This window comes from Maylandia zebra, linkage group LG1, assembly GCF_041146795.1.
Source record: "Maylandia zebra isolate NMK-2024a linkage group LG1, Mzebra_GT3a, whole genome shotgun sequence".
NCBI lineage: Eukaryota > Metazoa > Chordata > Actinopteri > Cichliformes > Cichlidae > Maylandia > Maylandia zebra.
The window spans coordinates 13,014,678-13,033,724 of record NC_135167.1 but is presented as its reverse complement, the minus strand read 5'-3'; the positions used below and the strand labels follow the sequence as shown (position 1 = coordinate 13,033,724).

Sequence of the window (19,047 nt, the reverse complement as noted above, 5' to 3'; positions counted from 1 at the left end):
CAACACCAGTCTATCCATTCCAAATTACAATAACTGATTGGATTTCCTACTTGATTTGTCAACAGCTACAGGTTCATGTTAGCTGCTCACATGACTCGAGTCTCAGGTGTTTTAAAAGATTTGGTTTTGTCTTCATATTTTTCTTCAAGAAGGCTATGCATTTTTTTAATTTAGTTTTATTTACAGATTAGTTTAATATCCTAATGAGGCAAAGTCTTTATATGTCATTTATGTTCCTCTTAGAATTTGTGTTTTTTTTTTTTTATGTCTGAATATTCATTTTTTCTTTTTCAAAACTAAATCAAGAGAGTTGCCACTTTAATTTAGGTGCATACACGATTACTGAGCAGGTTAGTTGGTACTGCATGCCCACTGGAGCTGTATTCCCTCATTGGATTTTGTTGCGGTCTAATGAGTTGGCTGTACTCAAGTGTTTTGGGGGCTTTACAATCACATTTGATCTCGGCAAATCCTTTCTCATCTCAGAGAAGCGAAAATGCACGATGGGACGCTTTGCCGGTAATCTGGCGTCGACAGAGACGCTGCTTTGCCTTAATGTAGGATGAACCTTTATATTTGCGTAATGGGCCTTATCGGGAGTGTCATGCTCTCAATCAAGCTCATCATTTGGTTTACCGTGCGTGATTTGGATTTTAGCAGGTAAAATGTTTGACGGCTATCATGCTCGGGATGTTTTTAGCCATGTTTGTTTACGGAAACAAATCGGTTCCTCTCGTGAATATGTTGTTTGTGTGCAGTGAAATGGAATTATAATTCACAGAGGATTCACATCTTACAGAAGCTCAAAAGGGTTTAAAGGAGGATAAGTAAAACATGCTGTGTGACAACCAATTTTCATATTACTGCTAAGGCTAAAAGGATTTTGTGTGAGCCAATTGTGTGGGTGTTCTTTTTTTCTTTTTTTTCTTTTTTTTTTTTAGTTTCCGATTTGACTCGGGACCCAAACGGTGTGTGGCTTTACTGTGCATTCACTGTGCTTATCCATCGCCAGGTTTGCCACCTGTATTGAAATGGGAGACTGCACAGAATAACATTTCAGCAGCATGGTTGACACTAATAAGATGTGTTATGCTACAGTTTAAATGTTCAAAACAGGGAAAATGCATAAAGTTGCAGTCAAAAATGGATTTTTGTGCTTGTGGTGCCATACCTCCTTTATTGTTAGTGATTGGCTGAATCTACTTGTGTTTCCCCTGTCACAGTTTTTTTGTAATATTACAAACCTTTTTACAGAAATGCTTGAATGTTGTTTAAATAAAAAGAATTTTAAAAATTCTTCAGAAAATTACAATCACTGGTGTGAAAAAGTAGCAAATGTCCAAAGAAAAACTTTGAACTATTGCTCAAGAGCACTTTAAAAGGTTGCAAGAAACTCTGGCTCCTTGGAAGCAGAAGAGGGCTGGCTCAATTGAAGGACTGGAGCGATTCCAGATATTTCATCCACTGAAAACCTTTACTGAATACATATGAAGTGAATGATATGAAGAAAGTAGTGCTGCCAGCTAATGTCGTTAAAATGACATTAATGACATCAGGGGCTGCACAGCGCTAACGTATTAACGAGCTTAAGCGCGCTGACGTCGTGCAGCACTCGCATGGGGCGATCCGCGTTAACTCGCTAACAGAGATTTGCCGCGTTAATGCGGTTATGGCGTTAACGTCATTTTAACGAGATTAACGCTGACCGCACTAGAAGAAAGAGAAACTTTTGAAATTCCATATCAAGCAGCTTAAATCCCATCACGTCAGTATAGGAATCGTTGTTCTTATGGATGCAGGTTGGTGGGAAACATGGCCATATTCCAGATCAAGATTTTAAATTATAAGCAAATCATTGGTTCCATTATTATTGTGATCGCAGCATTCCCAACTTTTTTGGAAATGGGGTTAATGTTTATCTTTTCCTCCTGTTCATCTTTCTCCACTAATGGCTGATGATTACATTTCTGAAATTCTGTAAAGTTTGTTTCTTGGCAAAAAGATAGAAAGCACTGTAAGCTTAGCAGATAAAGGGAATATAAAAAAAGACCCCAAAACAATCATGACCGTGACTCTGAAACAGATGCTGCTGATGCTTCACGCAGCGATGCAGAATTTGTAGTATTCCAGAAATCTGTTCATATACGTGTAAATCACCCTCAGCCCTGACAGGGTTCCCACAAGCTCACCTTGTTGGTTTTTTCATAGCTGATAACTGGTCTTTTAAGACAGATGTTTTCATATTGTTGGTTAGCGGGCGATCACCAGAATAGCAGCTCATATCTATTTTAGGATGGTGTTTTTGCTAGTGTCATGATCTGACACTCTTATATTTTGAGTAGGAGCCAGTTGTTAGCAGTTGAAGTGTTTGGATTGGCTCCAGGAACTATCAGCAGGAGGTTTGGGAAAAGGCTTGACTGACTAAGACGGAATACACAGCAATAAGGAATGTACAGGCTTGAAAGTCTGCGTAAATGGTTTGTTAATAGAACATTTTAACAAGTGCTAAACTGAGACACAACACATATTAACATAATGGATTTTTTTTTTTTTTACCCAACTTGAGATGCATATCTGAAAAATGCGTGGCTGTGTTATTACCGGCTTCAGAATACCACGGTGACATGTCAACATGGTGCAAGACGAACGCTCCAATCCTTTGTGCGAGTTAATCTCACATAGGAACCAGATTTTGAGAGTCTGAGTCAGGGTTAGAGGCCAGCGGAGCAGAGGGGAAGCTGCCTGTGTACTTCAGCTATGGCCCAGGCTAACCTCTGACCTTTGACTCTCCTGTGCCACAGGGTATTCCTATGTTCTCATTGGTGACAGACAGGATGTGCTCTGTCAGCGAGGTCATGGCTCTTTTCTCCCTTTTCTCTGTTTTAGTTGTGAATCGCAGCAGTGTTGAATCTGAAAGTGTACGAGCATCCTCCTCCTCCTCGTGCATTTCTAATGACATAAAACTGTCTAAGATGGATTAAAATTGCACGTTACACGCTGAAAACTATTGTTAAAGCAAGCATTTTTATAGCATCTAAGATAAAACTGCAGCAGTGTGTGAGAGGACTTTCATTATTTCATCTCAGTATTGTCTTTCTTTTCTTTTCTTTTTTAAAAAAAAAAAGAATGGACAGATGATTGACAGCGTGTGTTTTCTTACACTGTTGGTTTGCGTGTTGCAAGAGAACATCAAGCATTCTGTTATTTCAACAATGTAGGACTCATGTTGACTTTATCTTAGATAAGTTGGAAATTGCTCTGTTTCCTTTCTGAAGAAGGAAATTTCATGCAGGCTTTTCTTGCTGCTCCCCCCCCCCCCCCCCCCATTGGCAAAGAAACATCAACGACTTAAGCGGGTTTTACCCACCTAGTATGAAAACAATTGTAGAGAGCTGCCTCTCTGCTTCCAGTTGTTGTTGTTGCTGCTTTTCTGCTTTAGTTTTAAATCTTTCACAGAGAAGAGACTTTTTCTTTGTCCCCAGCAGGGACCAGATGGGCCATTTTCAAAAAGTGATAAATTTGTTAGCTCCTTTTTGTTTTATGAAGCATGAAAATTTCATTGTTTATGATGGTGCAAGGAGATGTTTTCCTTAAGTATGTGTTATGAAAGAGTGATATACTACAAGAGCTTAGGTTATGCATTTTCCCGTGCATGAAGCACCACAGTGGTGCCACACTGGATATATTAGAAATATTAGAATATAAAAACAGCATAGAGAGATTTGTGTTTCAGAGACCCTCCCCTCCAAAACAACTGAAGGGGCATTCTTCTTCTTCACCATCTGGCTCTTTTATCCTGTTCAACGAGTTTCTTCCCTCTGCTCAAATTTGAGACTCGCGCCTTGTTAATAAACTCAACCTCTTTGATTTTTGCCAGGTGTAGCTGCAGCGCTCGCCCGCACCGCCTGGCAAGATGGTGGCGTTGTCACTGAAAATCTGCGTGCGGCAATGCAACGTTGTGAAGACGATGCAGTTTGAGCCCTCCACAGCTGTCTATGATGCCTGCAGGATCATCAGAGAGAGGGTCCCAGAGGCTCAAACTGGACAGGGTGAGAATTAACTCTACTTGGTTGCAAAAACTTGGTTTTCTTTGTAAAGACAAAGAGAGAAGTATAAACTTTACTGGCTGTGGTGAAGACTTTTGCAGCAAAAAGCAATATGATGGAAATGTGGCTTAGATAATATTTGATTTACAAAATGTAGAGACGTTAAAGTCTCATTTGGTAGGTTTATATGTCATTTACACTGCTTTAAATTGGATTGCAGTCAATAAACTAATGCTTGGATTAGATTATGTCACAATTTTGGCTGCTTTGCTTCTGATTAAGTCAGTGGGTCTCAAACTTCTTCAGACATGAACCTTCTTTCAGACCCTCCCTCCCTCCCCCCCAAAAAAACACAACAACTTGTTTTTGTGTATCAATCACTGATTCAAGTTGACATCCAGCGATTGAAATGTCAATATGACAATTAAATCGTGTTTAATTTGCTTTACATAAATCACATTCGTGTTAAAATTAATTTCATTGGCTCTTTACTCTGCAAAGTTAGTCTCACAGTTTAAGAACCACTGAATTAAGCAACCATGGAATCTGAAATTTTTGCCATTACTTCCATGACCCCAATGCTAGCTTTCCATTTTACACAAGTAGCAGGTCTGACTTATCTGTTCCATTCAGCAGCACCAAAGTCATCATCCCTCTTTTGATTTTCCATGTTTACAGACTTGCCTTGCGCTCTTATGACCATTGTTACAGAACATGTGGTGAATGCTGTCATAGAGGGGTCATTATAGAGTTGATGTCATTTAATCTGATCCTGGCCTAGGGAGTCATTTTCAGTTCTTTAATGTCTAAAGTAGAGTTGTTTCTTCTCACTGCTACAGCTTCAGACTATGGCCTGTTTCTTTCGGATGAAGACCCCAGAAAAGGCATCTGGTTGGAATCTGGAAGGACGCTGGATTACTACATGCTCCGCAATGGGGTAAATAAATGTAACCGTGAATTATGGATAACTGGCATCATGGGGGCGACACACGCACACACACACACACACACACACACACACACGCACGCATGTGAATAACGCTGTGTCATAAACAGCATAAACTGATGCTTGGTGGTCCCAGCGTCTCACACATTTTCTAATCATTGGAGGTAGCAAAATTACAAACACTCTTCACTTAAGTAGAGGTACAGATACTTGTGTTTTAAAAAAAAAAATAAAAAAATACAGTTGTAAAAGTTGGAAGTACTGGTTTAACTCAAATAAATAAAAGGCTAACTGAACTTCCTGCCATAATAACACCATACTAATATAAAAAATAATATTAATACAAAGGAATGTGAATCTCATTTCAACCTAAATTCGAATTCTAATGAATTTATTCAGCTTGAACATCTGTTAAGTAGAACTGAAGCGGAGAAAAACTCTCTTTGCCTTTGCCTGCATTATAGATGAGTGACTTTGCCACCACACCTGAGCAAATATACGCAGATATTATATGAGTTATCATGGCTGATTTCCCATAAAGGTGGAATTTAGTGAGTGAATCTAATCAGCATCATCAACTTAAATATAATTTACCCTCAATGGAACATAACATTGACTATGAACAGCACAGCTTTGCTGCACCAATCCAACATGGTGCATTACTGCAAACAGATCAGTGAAACCTTTGCACTTTAATTTGATTTGCAGAATATTTCACAATATGAAAAAAGCAAGATTATTCTATAAATCCCATATGTGTTTAAAAGGCTTTAAATTTCCACATTATCAAATGTCCTGGAGTAGCTGCCTTCTCCCTCTGCTGTCCGGCTTTATATCTTTCCATCTCTTTGTAAAGTTAGAGCTCATTCTTTTCCCTTCCTGGGAAATACGGCAGCTGAACATTTAGTTAGCAGACACACTGTGTGACAAACTACAGACCAGCACTTTGTGTGTTTGCTGATATTTGGTGAGCTGCCAGAAATCTGAAATTACCCGTCACTTAAAAGAAAAAGAGTTTACTCCCTTCATGCGCACTCCTCTTCCGCAGTGCTAGTTAGAATCAGAAGTATTGCGACCATAACCCCTGAGTGTAGTACAATAAGTCATATCATTTTGTGTATTTTTTATGTATTTTTTCTTCCTGTTTTTTGTCTTTTTCACCCTCCCCTTTAAGTGTGTAACCATCGATTGATCCACCAGTATATTGTCTAGTTTTGTTTAAATGTGTGTAATGGCAGGAAATATCTCCCCTCAGATGTTACCTAATGTAATGTAACAAGCCTGTTTTCAAAATATAAGAAGTACAAAGTTAGAGGTACTTGTTTTATAATGTAGGAAGGACAAAATAATTCTACTTAAATACAATTTCAAAGTCTTGATACTTTGTTACTTCCCGCCTCTGCTAACAATACTTCTGTTACCTGGCATTAAGACTGGGAGTGGGAGTTAAAGCCTTGCAGTGTTGAATATATCAGCAAAATGCTTCATTGTTTGAGCGTATTTAAACATTTTATCTGATTTAAAAAAACAAAACAAAACATTTTCGATCGACATAAATTCACTAAAGAGAAATTGAAACAGCTGCCAAAAATCTCATTCAGACACACATCATGCACAGGAAGACAAAACAAAGAAGCACCCCGAGAAAATAAAAGCATAAGCTACAACTGGGAACCAAGACACAGAGAACATCGAAAGAAGATTTTAAAAGCGATCCTTAAAGAAGTGCTATAGCCAGCTTTAGATCGCTTGCCAGCTTGTTTCAGAGGCTCTGATTCTCACTGCCAAAGGCCTGATACACTCTGGTGTTCTATTTAACTGCATATCACAGCCCCTCGGTACATTTGTGCTTGTGGTTTTGCAGCTCTAAATGGTTTCTCCTCTTTAAATCTACCAAAGGCAACCCAGGTAGAAGGCATGACTGTGACCAATTATTCTGAACCAAATCTCGTCTCATTGTTGAGATTGGAGGGGAGCAGCAGGCTGTGATAGGCAGCCGTTAAATACGGTTTTCTGGCCTTTATTCTCCCCTCTCTCTACGCAACCTGGATGCTTGTGATCTTTTTCTAAGTAGTTACTTTGACTCTCTCTCTCTCCCTTCATTCTTCTTTCTTCATTTTACTCACATTTTCCCCCTCTCTCTACCTTTTTTGTTTTCAACCAGGATATTCTTGAATACAAGAAGAAGCAAAGACCACAGAAAATTAAAATGCTGGATGGGGCTGTCAAAACTATCATGGTGGACGACTCCAAAACAGTGGGAGAGCTGCTTGTGACTATATGCAGTAGAATAGGTACATCATATCTTTGTTTTCTTGTGCTGCCAATCCTCTCTGTGTTACAAATCTGTTGAATCTGTGCTGAACCTTTATGGACACACACACAAGAAAAGAATAATCTTTCCATGTGAAATCCTTTTCCTCCTATCTCTGATGGGAATCCTTTCTTTCCCCAGGCATTACAAACTACGAGGAATACTCTCTGATCCAGGAGACGGTGGAGGAGAAGAAGGAGGATGGCATGGGTACCCTGAAGAAAGACAGAACACTTTTGCGAGACGAGAGGAAGATGGAAAAGCTGAAAGCCAAGCTTCACACAGACGATGACTGTGAGTTCAAGAAAGAAAATGAAAACACAAGTTTTCCCTATTTTTTTTATTTTTTTTAAAGTGAAGTCTTTTACCAGAAACATGTTATATATGGAAAGCGGCAGTTTAGTAGCCCACGTTCACAGCTCTCTGCGATATCTACCAGCTTTCACTGGAATGTGGGAGTACTAAATCTAAACTCCTGATCCCAGGTCAAAACATCTCACTTCCTGCCTATATTGCATCCAAGATAGGAATGCAGCTGTTATTCTGTGCCTGTGTGCAAAATCACTGCTTCCTTCCCTTTTTACTCCCTCACATATAGCAGAAGATTAAAGCCTTACTCTGTAATAAAGGTGAGCCTCACCTGGGAAGGACTGAATAGAGACAGGAAAGATGGACTTGCTTGTATTTCAAGAATAAGGGGATGTAGATTAGTCTGGTTGGGACCATAGTCTGTTTAATTTATGGTAATTATAGTTGATGTCAAATCCAAATAAATGTCCATAAATTCACTTTGCAGCATTTGTTGTCCCATAAGCTTATAATGTATATAAAACAAAGATGGAGCCACCATGAACAGCAGGTTTGAAGTCCCATCTTTAAACCTCAATTTAGCATTTTAGCCGTCTTAGCTTTCAGAAGCCAAAAGTTACGGTATTTGGAGGAATATGCAGCCCTACCAAACCTGGGTGGCAAGGTGGATCCATAGCCACAGATACCTGTTTATTAGTGCTAAGTAACATATAGGTAAATAGTTAAACTGGCTTGTAGTACAGTTAACTGCAAAGTGAGCCTCCAGCACTGCAAACACTGTTATGAGTTTAGCTACAGCGTAGCAGACAGCAGCTGCCTGTTTCAGCACCCACCTGCCACTTAAAGCAGCCACGCCCCTAACACTGCAGAACTTTTATGCTTTCGCACAATTTAAACAGTTGAGTTATAAAAAAGGGCCACGTGCCACAAATGAGGAAATTTGCTACAGAGATGACAGGTGGCCCTTTTTTTTCTTAATTGGGCAAAATGTATTTACATTTGCTTTTTCCAGCCACGAATGTGAAGATGCAATTTGGTGTTTATCAAAAACAAATACTTGTAAAAAAAATTTAATAAATAAACCACACACACAAAACAAACTTGCTATTGTATATGGTGAACATTAAATAAAGATAATAGACCTATGCCTCTTTAACAAGAGATTTCTATGAACTTGTTATTTTTTAATTTTTTTAGTGAACTGGCTGGACCATAGCAGAACATTCAGGGAGCAGGGAGTGGACGAGAACGAGACTCTTCTCCTGAGACGCAAGTTCTTCTACTCTGACCAGAATGTAGACTCCAGAGACCCAGTTCAACTCAACCTGCTTTACGTACAGGTCTGGAACTTACTTTTAAATATGTCTTCCTCTCATTTTTCATTTCAGCAGTTCATGACTGTTGAAGCAGCAGTTTGCCAGTGTCAAAAACAGACACTCGGATAAGAGTGTCTCTCCTCTCCTGAGTAAAACAGGATGTGAGCAGACGATATGCAGTAAAATCCATTTTTCTCTTGTCTCCTAATGGTGACAAGCAGCTACAAAATGTGCACACGGCTGGCTTTTTTTGATCAATTAAGAATTATGCAAGTCTAGAAAACAGATACAGTGGAAAATAAAGTCATAAACTTGATGTCTACAGTTAATTACTGACCGTTTTAATTTGTCTTTTAGGCTCGAGATGATATCCTGAACGGTTCCCACCCGGTCTCGTTTGATAAGGCCTGCGAGTTTGGAGGGATTCAGGCCCAGATCCAGTTTGGACCTCACATAGAGCATAAACACAAACCCGGATTCTTGGAGTAAGCATCTGTGTCATGACGTCTGTGGAAAAACTTGTAAAATATTAGGGTTTTTTTTTCTTTTTGTCAGAAATAAACAGAAAAGGAAACAACAAAAGGAGAGTTCAGACTTTTTTCATGAGTTTCAGCTTCTTATTTTTCCTTTCTTTTCTAGCCTGAAAGAGTTTCTACCCAAAGAGTACATAAAGCAGAGAGGAGCTGAAAAGAAAATATTCCAGGTGTGTTCGTGTTGTCCCTTTTGATAAATGTACACATTGGTGCACAAGCGTGAAACGGGGGGATTTTCAGTGTTCTGAAAATCAATACATGAAAAATCTGACCTGCAGGAGCACAAGAACTGTGGCGAGATGACCGAGATTGAGGCAAAAGTAAAGTATGTCAAATTGGCGCGGTCTCTGCGGACATACGGCGTCTCCTTCTTCCTCGTCAAGGTAAGTTTTTAAAATCATCCATTTGTCCTTTTACCAAATGTTTGAAGTACCAATGCCCTATTTTATTCCTTCAAAAAGTAAAAATATAGCCTCAAGTTCTCTACTTGCCTTTTTATTTTTTTATTTATTGTAATAGGAAGCGGATTTTGGAATTAGCCGAACTGTAGTCGGAGCCTTTTATCTTCACAGCATGAAATCTGTCCTCTGGGTTTGGTGCTAACTGGATAAAGAGGCTGATGGTGGACTCCGCTTGTATAAACTGTCTGCTCCTATTTGAACTCTCGCAGCTCGTTATGTCACCTTAAACTAAGCAGAGTACCTGTTGCAAAAAACCAAAATTTCAAGATGAAAGAATGCGCTGCGTGCAAAAGCAAGAACCCTTTTGTGATTTGTTTGCCATGCATTTTCCCCTTGCACACCTCTCTCGCTAACACACATACAAACACACTGGCAGCACCTCCTCTGCAGGGAGTTCAGTGTGTTCCTGGAAGGAAACCAAATGTTGTCTGTGCAGCCGAGTGTGGCACTAAGATTATTTCAGAGTGAGTAGGGAGGAAGTGGAGTGAATGAGATATACAAGGAGACATTGCACAGGTAAACCAGCGATACTGAATCTCTTGAAGAAGTCCAGCTGCCAACAGATACGAGCTGATGGGAGCAATTTGCAGACTTCCAAATGCAGTACCTATAAAACTGTTCTGACAAGAGTATCAGAGTGACTTTTCCCCCCACGTAATTAGTCACAAAGAGGACATCCTGCAATGGAAATCTCCATTTGCATCATTTGTTCCTGTCAGCTTCGCTGCGCTCTAGTAGAAAATTGGATATTTCCTGGTATTACTGGGACAAGTCACTTGCGCTTTTCATTAATAGCTTTCATCACAAAAGGATAAAGAGCAAAAATGTATCTTGTTTTTTTTGTTTTTTGAAAAGGAAAAACAAAAAAACACTGTGTTGTAGGGCTGTGCGATATGACCAAAATCTCATATCCCGATGTAAGAATTCTATCATCCCGATAACGATATAAATCACAAAAATGTAACATTTTCTGTAAATTCTGTGAATCTCGGACAGCTCGACTTGCGGGAAGTGTTTCCAGCTGCGTGTCATGTAGCTGCAGTCGAGTGCTTTAACACATGCATGAAACTATACATTTTTAGACATAAGTTGTAACGGCCGTTTTCTTTGTGAGGTTTTTTTTTTTTTTTTTTTACTTCTCATCCGTAAATAATCTGCTCTTTCACGTGATTCAGTTTATTTTGAAAAGTCTCAACAGGATATTGAGCTTCATTGTGAAAGGTCTATGTGGAACATAAACAAGCGGACACGCGGTGGTTTTACCGTCCTTGTTGCTAACCAAAATGCATAAAAACAGGTGCTTGTGTGGTTATATTAAATATAAGAGAAAGAGAGAACTTTAAGAAATTAATATAGCCACTACAGTGACCATCAAAACGATGAAAAAATGTTGCTGTAAACAGTTCATTTTGCGACACCACGAAACAAACGTTTTTATATCGTCATCTGATATATATTGTTATATTGAACAGCCTTACTGTGTTGTATTGGTTCAATAGCTTTTAGCGAGTGGCTTGTGTATTCCTTTATTCTATACATAAAAATATAGATAGCCATTATATCTGCTCACCTTTTGTTGTCTGTCATCATTAAGGTTAATTTTACGGAGCAGAAACATTTTAAAAACAACCGTGGGGGGGGAAAAAAAATCCGCCGATAGTCTCTAACCTATAACCTGCAGAGGCCCCAGTGAGTTTACAGGCCCCTCAGGATTTTTGCACAATTTACCTCTTTGCCCCTTGTGTCACAGTCCATCACTTTGTGTCTCTTCTCTAACTGCAGCTCCCGAACAAATGTTTGCTCTTTCCATCGAAGAGAAAAAAAGGGGGGGGGGGGGAGGAATGTAATGCTTCATGGCTTAGGAAGCAACTTAAGTATAACATTAAAGGTTTAGTGAATACAGGAGATCTAGCAGGAGGTTGAAAGATGTTGACAGGCAGATAAAGACAAGATTTAAGATGCAACATTTTAATTGCTAACTGGGAAAAGTTAACGTTTCCCCCCCACTGGTTGAACAGATAAGTACCCATCTTGACATATCATTGTGACAGAAAAATTAGACCTTTGTGCTGAGAGGAAGATAAATTTACATGATTTGCTTAACTTGTTAATCTGCCCTGTGCTTCAAATGTCTCTGGTCGCACTTTATACCCTCAGTTATATTTTGTGGTTTTTGACAGTGTTGTAAAGTTTACATGGTTCAAATTTGTTTTTGCAGGAAAAGATGAAGAGCAAGAATAAACTGGTGCCGCGGCTTTTGGGTATCACAAAAGAGTCTGTGATGAGAGTGGATGAGAAGACCAAAGATGTAGTTCAAGAGTGGCCACTTACCACTGTGAAGAGGTGGGCAGCATCACCCAAGAGCTTCACCTTGGTAAGAGCCACATTTTCTACCTTTAAGCCTAAGACTTGTAGCACATTTATTACAGAAAGCAGGAGCTCTGAATACTTCATGATATGCTGGCTCTGTTGGGGGGTGTGTTTTATCTTTTATTCATTCTGTTTGCACTGAGCATCTTGTCGCTAATGCTAAATAAGAGTGACAGGCTCACGGTAAACCCAACGATTCCTGCGGTGCAAACAATCACTGTTACGCTCAGCCTGCATGGCTTTTTTTGGCCCTGGTGCACTTCAGATATTGAACAGACTTTTTTCTTTTTTTTTGTCAGTGTCAAAATCCCTTCTTTGTGTCAGCAACATGGGTCTAATCTTGCAGGTCTGGAAGACGCAACATCTTAATTAAATTAACCCAGCCTCTTTCCTGCTGTTAATTCGGCAGAGTGCTCTGCCGTTTAGTCCGCGTGTTTTTCGTGACGCTGTGATTTCAGGTTTGATTTGCAGCTTTCGGAAGATGTCATGGTGGAAAGGTTTAGCATTTTAAGTGCGCGAGTGTAAAGAACTCTTTATTTTACTTAGTCCTTTTTTTAAACAATACATGTGGAAGTAACCTTTGCAATGCTCCGCTGAAAGAAATCTTCAGTGTCCTGTAAAACGTCTACCCCAAGATTGCTGTTGGTTTAATCCAATTCTCTGTATGTTGCAGCTTTTTGATGTCAACCAGTGTTCTAATCCTTGCAGTAAATCCTTAGCCTGCACAGCGCACTCTGCAGTGGTTACTTTCCTTACAATCCACAATGAAGTGTGTGTGTGTGTGTGTGTGTGTGTGTGTGTAGGACTTTGGGGAGTACCAAGAGAGCTACTACTCTGTACAGACCACTGAAGGGGAACAGATCTCCCAGCTCATTGCCGGTTACATCGACATCATTCTCAAAAAGGTGAGACATTTATCTCTGGAGATGCTGATGAATCCTCGCGAATCAATATCTTCCTGTGACAAATGAATTCTCACATCTGTTGATACTAGACACAGCCCAGCCACTGTGTCATACAGCTCCATTTAAATAAAAAAGAAGCACATGTGGAAAGGCTCATGTGGCACCGGTATACAGCAGGAGCTGGTAATAAAGCTTAGAGTGAACAGCTGAGGTTCCATGGTTAACACAATTACCTATCACTATTATAGGCATTAGAACTGTCGTCCCCTCCTTTTTCTGGGGGTTAGAATACCATCCATCACAGGTGTGTTCAAGGTTTAGTTGTATTCTACTCTGAATGACCTAATTTGTCATGAACCTGTGCAAGTGTGCAATTCTGTGTCACTCAAATTTTTGTTCTGTTATTTTGTTTCCTGCAGAAGCAAAGCAAGGATCGCTTTGGATTAGAAGGTGACGAGGAGTCAACAATGCTCGAGGAGTCTGTATCCCCGAAAAAGTATGTGCATTCCTGCTGAACAAAAGTGGCAATGTAGCCTCTGTTTAGCATAAATCAGCAGTCTTTATTTAAGCCCAGTTGTATTCAAATATATGTTGAGTATAAACGGTCGTATGATGATGCTTTGACTGTGAGCACAATAGCACGGTACAAGGCGTTCTCATATTATTTGAACAAAGCACAAGATTAAGTCTTTCTTTATTTCCGTCTCTCTGCCGCCTGTGACCACAGCTCAGACATCCATCTCGCAGAACCTCACTTCCTTATCCTGAAAGATAATCATTATGTGAGGAAATTTTGCTGCACCGGACAGGCAAAGGCTCTGTCTGAACATTTCCTTATTAGATGTATATTAGCTCACCGAGCCACAGTGGACTCTCAGCGTGTAACTGAAGTCCTTTTCCTTTCATGCCTCAGTTGATATTGCTTTCCTGTTTTCAACCGAGAGAGTATTTGTTGCAATTGTTATTGTATTTTTTTTCTCCTCCTTCGCCCGCTTTTATCCAGACTTGTTCACTGGCTGTAGGCAATCGTCTTTAATATTACAAAGACATAGTAAGCCAAACTCTGGAAGGCCTTATCTGCAGAAAAACAAAACAAACCTTTGTCTGCCAGATGTACACATTGCAAAGACTTTTCAGTATCTTTCTGCTTTGTGCACAGTCACAAATGCACGTATGAGAAGACTAATGTTTTACATGCATCATATTTGCAGGTCCACCATCCTTCAGCAGCAGTTTAACCGTATGGGCCGGGTGGAGCACGGCTCTGTGGCGCTGCCAGGGGTGATCCGCTCTGGCTCAATCGGCGCAGAATCACTTAGCATGGGTACCATGCCATCCCCTCAGCAGCAGATCACAATGGGTCAGATGCACCGTGGACACATGCCACCACTGGTAATGATGCCTGTAAAGTTTTCTTCCCTGTTAAAGCCGCACGTGTAAGAGGTGGTTGTAGCGATGCTGCTGCACACATTAACTAGTGAATTTAAGAATCAGTCTAATATTCGCAGTGTAAGGTGACATGTTTTTATCTTTATGTGCAGAGCTCAGCACAACAAGCTCTGATGGGAACCATCAACACCAGCATGCAAGCTGTGCAGAAAGCCCAGATAGACCTGGGGGAGGTGGACAACCTTCCACCACTGGGACAAGACATGGTACCCTGCATTGCACTTGAACTCTAATATATATGCTGATATTGTAATAGTAGTAATATGTCTATGAGATGTGTTATTGAAAATCATGTTTGTAGTATTTTTACATGTGTCAGTGATGATTTGTGGTCTCTGTTTAGGCATCTAAGGTGTGGATCCAAAACAAGATGGATGAGTCAAAACACGAGATCCACTCCCAAGTCGACGCCATCACTGCAGGAACAGCCTCTGTTGTCAACCTCACGGCTGGTCAGTGGCTCTGGCAGGAGTCAGCACAATCTGATAATGCTTTTCTTTATTAATTTCGTCTTCAGAACATGAATCAGTTTGTCCACTAAGAAAGCGTGGATTTAGTCTAGCTTATAGGAAAAAATATAATTCATTTCAGTCTTAATAGTAGAGCGTGTCTCTGGCATACACTGTTCAGTGCTGACATTTATTTAAAATAAACACAATTAGGTATTTTGGGAATTCTACATAAGGCCTGTAAAGTAGTGGTGCTCACACTTTTACGAGGCAGTGTTAGCGGCGCTATTTTCTTGCAGTTAAAATTATTTGGCCAATTAGTGACTTTAAAGGAGACATTTTCCATCACTCTGGTGTTCATTATCATCATTGTAGAACCTGTATAAAGTCTAATAGCTCTCTCATATCCTGCTGTGGTTTGGAGACTGTGCGCTGCTGAAGGTGTCGGCTGGCTTTGTGCCAGTCTTGCCACTTCATGTTGAAAATCATTTATTGGTGTGGTTTTTTTCAGCTTAATGCTCTTGGGAATTGTTCCCAATTTCTTCACTATTTTTTAGGGTTGTTTTTTTTTTTTTGTGCTTATTTCTCTCAGCTGAAATAGACTTATGTGATTATGCAAAGTCTGTAATCTTGGTTAAAGGCAAATACTTTTGATAGTTAGCTGACTGACTCTGTGAATCTTTCGTTTTGGGGTACCTTTATTATAATCACTTCTCTGAGACTGTATATTTTCCTGATCTCCTCTCTTCTGTTCATTCTTAATCATAATTAGCCGATCCTACCGACACAGACTACACAGCAGTGGGCTGCGCCATCACCACCATATCCTCCAACCTGACTGAAATGTCAAAGGGTGTGAAGCTGTTGGCTGCACTCATGGAGGACGACGTAGGAGGAGGCAACGACCTGATGAAGGCCGCCAGGACACTTGCAGGGACCGTATCTGACCTGCTGAAGGCTGTGGAGCCGGCCTCTGGAGAGGTGAGCGAAAGCACCCCAAACTCTAAGAATATAAAAATAAACCAATTTAAGCTCTTTCAGTATTTAGGTTTACTTTACATTTTAGTGCCATATCTATTACTGCGGCAAAACCGATGGCTACTAAGCTAAAAAGGAGCATTGTGTATGCATTAATATTGTCTACTGCATATGTAATATGTGGAAGGTCAGCTTTGGTTGTCGGTTTAAAGTCAAATAAGGTCTGGACATAAAGGAGGTATTAGAATAGAAGCTAAAGTATGAAGGGAGGACCAAATTTGCACACTGTGTTGAGACCAGAGGGAGGAGGGGGAGGAGGAGGGGTAGCCACATTGATAGAGGCATAAAAAATGGAGAATGTGTGAAAATGAGTCCTCACTCTGGATTCCAAGCATCAAGCAAACTTTTCACCATTTGTACTCCATTAAATGCCAGATTTTGTGTGTATGTGCCTGTGGAGCTTTTTCTTCAGTCCAAATGGGCAACCTAAAAAACGCTAATCAAATTGGTCACAGAGCAGCTCTACCATGAGACAATGGATCGTCTCTGAATAATCTATTTTCTCTCTTGGTCCTGAACTAACCTAATTATATTACCATCTTCCACTGCTTGACAGCTTTAACTAACTAAATTGTTATGGTGAATCTGAATAAAGACGGGATATTGAAGCCGAGCTGATCGGCACGTAGTTTGGAGTTAGTTTGAAGGACTTTAATGTAAGGATGTGTTGTTAATTTGTTTGAAAAAAATAATCTATGTACTGTACAGTGTTTAACTGAAAACCATTAAGCTTTACACAGGTGTGCATCGCTGTGCATGCGGATAGTTGGAAAGGTGAATTGTAGATTTGAGTTTAGATGCTACTGATCCAACGCACACAACACACAAATCAAGATATAAAATGCTGCCGGGTGTTTAAATACAGTTTCACATCCTGTGTGTTTTCTGCAGCCAAGACAGACTGTGCTGACAGCAGCAGGCAGCATTGGTCAGGCCAGCGGAGACCTCCTGCGCCAGATTGGAGAGAACGAGACAGACGAGAGGTTTCAGGTGAGACTGCAGCCATTTATCACCTCACTGCATTCAGAGAAAAGTCAATGCTCTGGAACTGCCACTCACTTAATCAAAATCGCCTTGTATCCAGGGGAAAAAGACCAAAATATTGTTCCATATTTTGACCATGTTTTCGGTTTGAGTTGAAGGATTTTCTAGCTTTTAATCTAGATACAATGAAGCTCTTCTTTAGCCTGCCTTCCTAAACACATTCCATTTTTTGCTTGTTTTGCATTTTACAACAATTCAGTTAATGAGTTGAACAGATGTGGAGTGGCTAAATGCGTATGTGTGTTTAATTGGATTATTGAGGCAGAAGCTTTGATGAGATTTATTTAGTTGCATATAACTGCAGACAATCCTGCGCTGATTTTTGCTTCACAATAGTGTTGGTTTAAATGTTCATTTCTACTGTAAGATGCTGCTGCTGCAATTTCTTCCATTTGTTTATGGCTATTATATCAAATGTTATATATGTACAGGTACATAATGTTGCTAATGAGGTGGATTTCCAAGTTTTTTTCTATGTTTGTTGCTTTACAGGATGTCCTGATGAATCTGGCGAAAGCAGTGGCCAATGCAGCAGCCATGTTGGTGCTGAAGGCCAAGAATGTGGCCCAGGTTGCAGAGGACACCGTCCTTCAGAACCGGGTCATTGCTGCAGCCACACAGTGTGCCCTGTCCACCTCTCAGCTGGTGGCATGTGCCAAGGTACAAAAATATGCTTTGTTGGATGTGATATGAAATGAAAGTGAAGAGCTCTGTTCCTTCACCGGTCGTCACAAGCATGAATCATATATTTTTAAAAACTTGATCGATATTACATTTTTGGGCCTACACCAGTACTGGCTTTTAAGGAATACAACTTTGAAATATCATCCGCTGTTTTAATATTCCTGCATGTATTCCATAAACTAAACATAGATCTTCAATGTTAGGGGATTTAGCACGGAAGTTCCTATCTCACTCCTGGTTGAGAGATATTTTCCGTTGCTCCATCGGCCCTCTGTGACACTGACAACAATTCATTGCGTTTAGCTTAAACTGTCCACGCTCCATAATCAAAACTATGTGAGCCAAATGGGGGGGAAAAGACAGCCTGGGGAGTTGATTGCCCCCTTACAGCCTGAAGAGAATTAATGTAGGATATACCTGAATCAGCTGAACATCGGAAATAGTATTAATTATGATATCTTCTTGTCTGTCTCTTCTTCTTTAGACATGTGGATCAGTAACTTTTTCAGTCTTTTTGTGTGTGTGTGTGTGTGTGTGTGTGTGTGTGTGTGTGTGTGTGTGTGTGTGCGTGCGTGAAACAGATCACTTGTCTTTCCTTTACTCTTCACTGTGTTCTCCCCACACACAGCCGATGGAAGAAAATGTTTTATTTTACATCCAGCATTACTAATATTGGACCAAACCAACAGACATAAATGCTCCCACTTCTTTCCTGTTTTTAGTTAATACAACAAAGTAGTGGAGGTTGTGAGTTGTAAGCGTCATTTACTTTGACTGCAAGTGTTGGCGAAAAAGATTACATTTATTATGTTTATAATAAGGTTCATATATAGTTAATCCATTAAAAAAAACAACCTAATTGGCATGTTTTTGGTGACCACTCCCCATAACTCTGTCCTTAACTGAGTCAAGCAGATGCTGGATATTAAGGTCAGATTTGATGTTCTGAATGACAGTAGCTTTGGGTTTGCTAGCTAAAAGAGCTTATAACATGAGTAACAAAGGAAAGACAAAAACATGGAAATGTTGAATGATTTACAAAGAGAGTCTGCCAGGTACAAGTTTTCCAATTTTTAGCTACTAAGATCAGATCTCTAATCCCTAAACCTAACCAAGGAAAACTGGCAGATTAGCTTGGGTAAAAGAACGAAACTTGAGGCACACAACAATGTGTGCGGCGGGT

General features: G+C 40.0%; 1 protein-coding gene across 2 annotated transcripts in view; it reads left to right on the top strand.

Annotated features, from left to right (window-relative positions):
- The window catches only part of tln2a (talin 2a), a 99,953-nt gene that overhangs the window by 42,497 nt on the left and 38,409 nt on the right, over positions 1–19,047 (top strand). For both annotated transcript variants that reach the window (XM_004539565.4, XM_076881664.1), the window contains exons 3-19: positions 3,878–4,049; positions 4,886–4,983; positions 7,157–7,286; positions 7,448–7,600; positions 8,813–8,955; positions 9,289–9,416; positions 9,571–9,634; positions 9,743–9,847; positions 12,144–12,299; positions 13,099–13,200; positions 13,620–13,696; positions 14,412–14,592; positions 14,742–14,855; positions 14,993–15,101; positions 15,871–16,079; positions 17,028–17,126; positions 17,673–17,840. In XM_004539565.4, coding sequence (XP_004539622.1) covers positions 3,914–4,049; positions 4,886–4,983; positions 7,157–7,286; positions 7,448–7,600; positions 8,813–8,955; positions 9,289–9,416; positions 9,571–9,634; positions 9,743–9,847; positions 12,144–12,299; positions 13,099–13,200; positions 13,620–13,696; positions 14,412–14,592; positions 14,742–14,855; positions 14,993–15,101; positions 15,871–16,079; positions 17,028–17,126; positions 17,673–17,840 — 2,172 coding nt within the window. In that variant the 5' untranslated portion in view covers positions 3,878–3,913. The remainder of the gene's footprint in view (positions 1–3,877; positions 4,050–4,885; positions 4,984–7,156; positions 7,287–7,447; positions 7,601–8,812; positions 8,956–9,288; positions 9,417–9,570; positions 9,635–9,742; positions 9,848–12,143; positions 12,300–13,098; positions 13,201–13,619; positions 13,697–14,411; positions 14,593–14,741; positions 14,856–14,992; positions 15,102–15,870; positions 16,080–17,027; positions 17,127–17,672; positions 17,841–19,047) is intronic.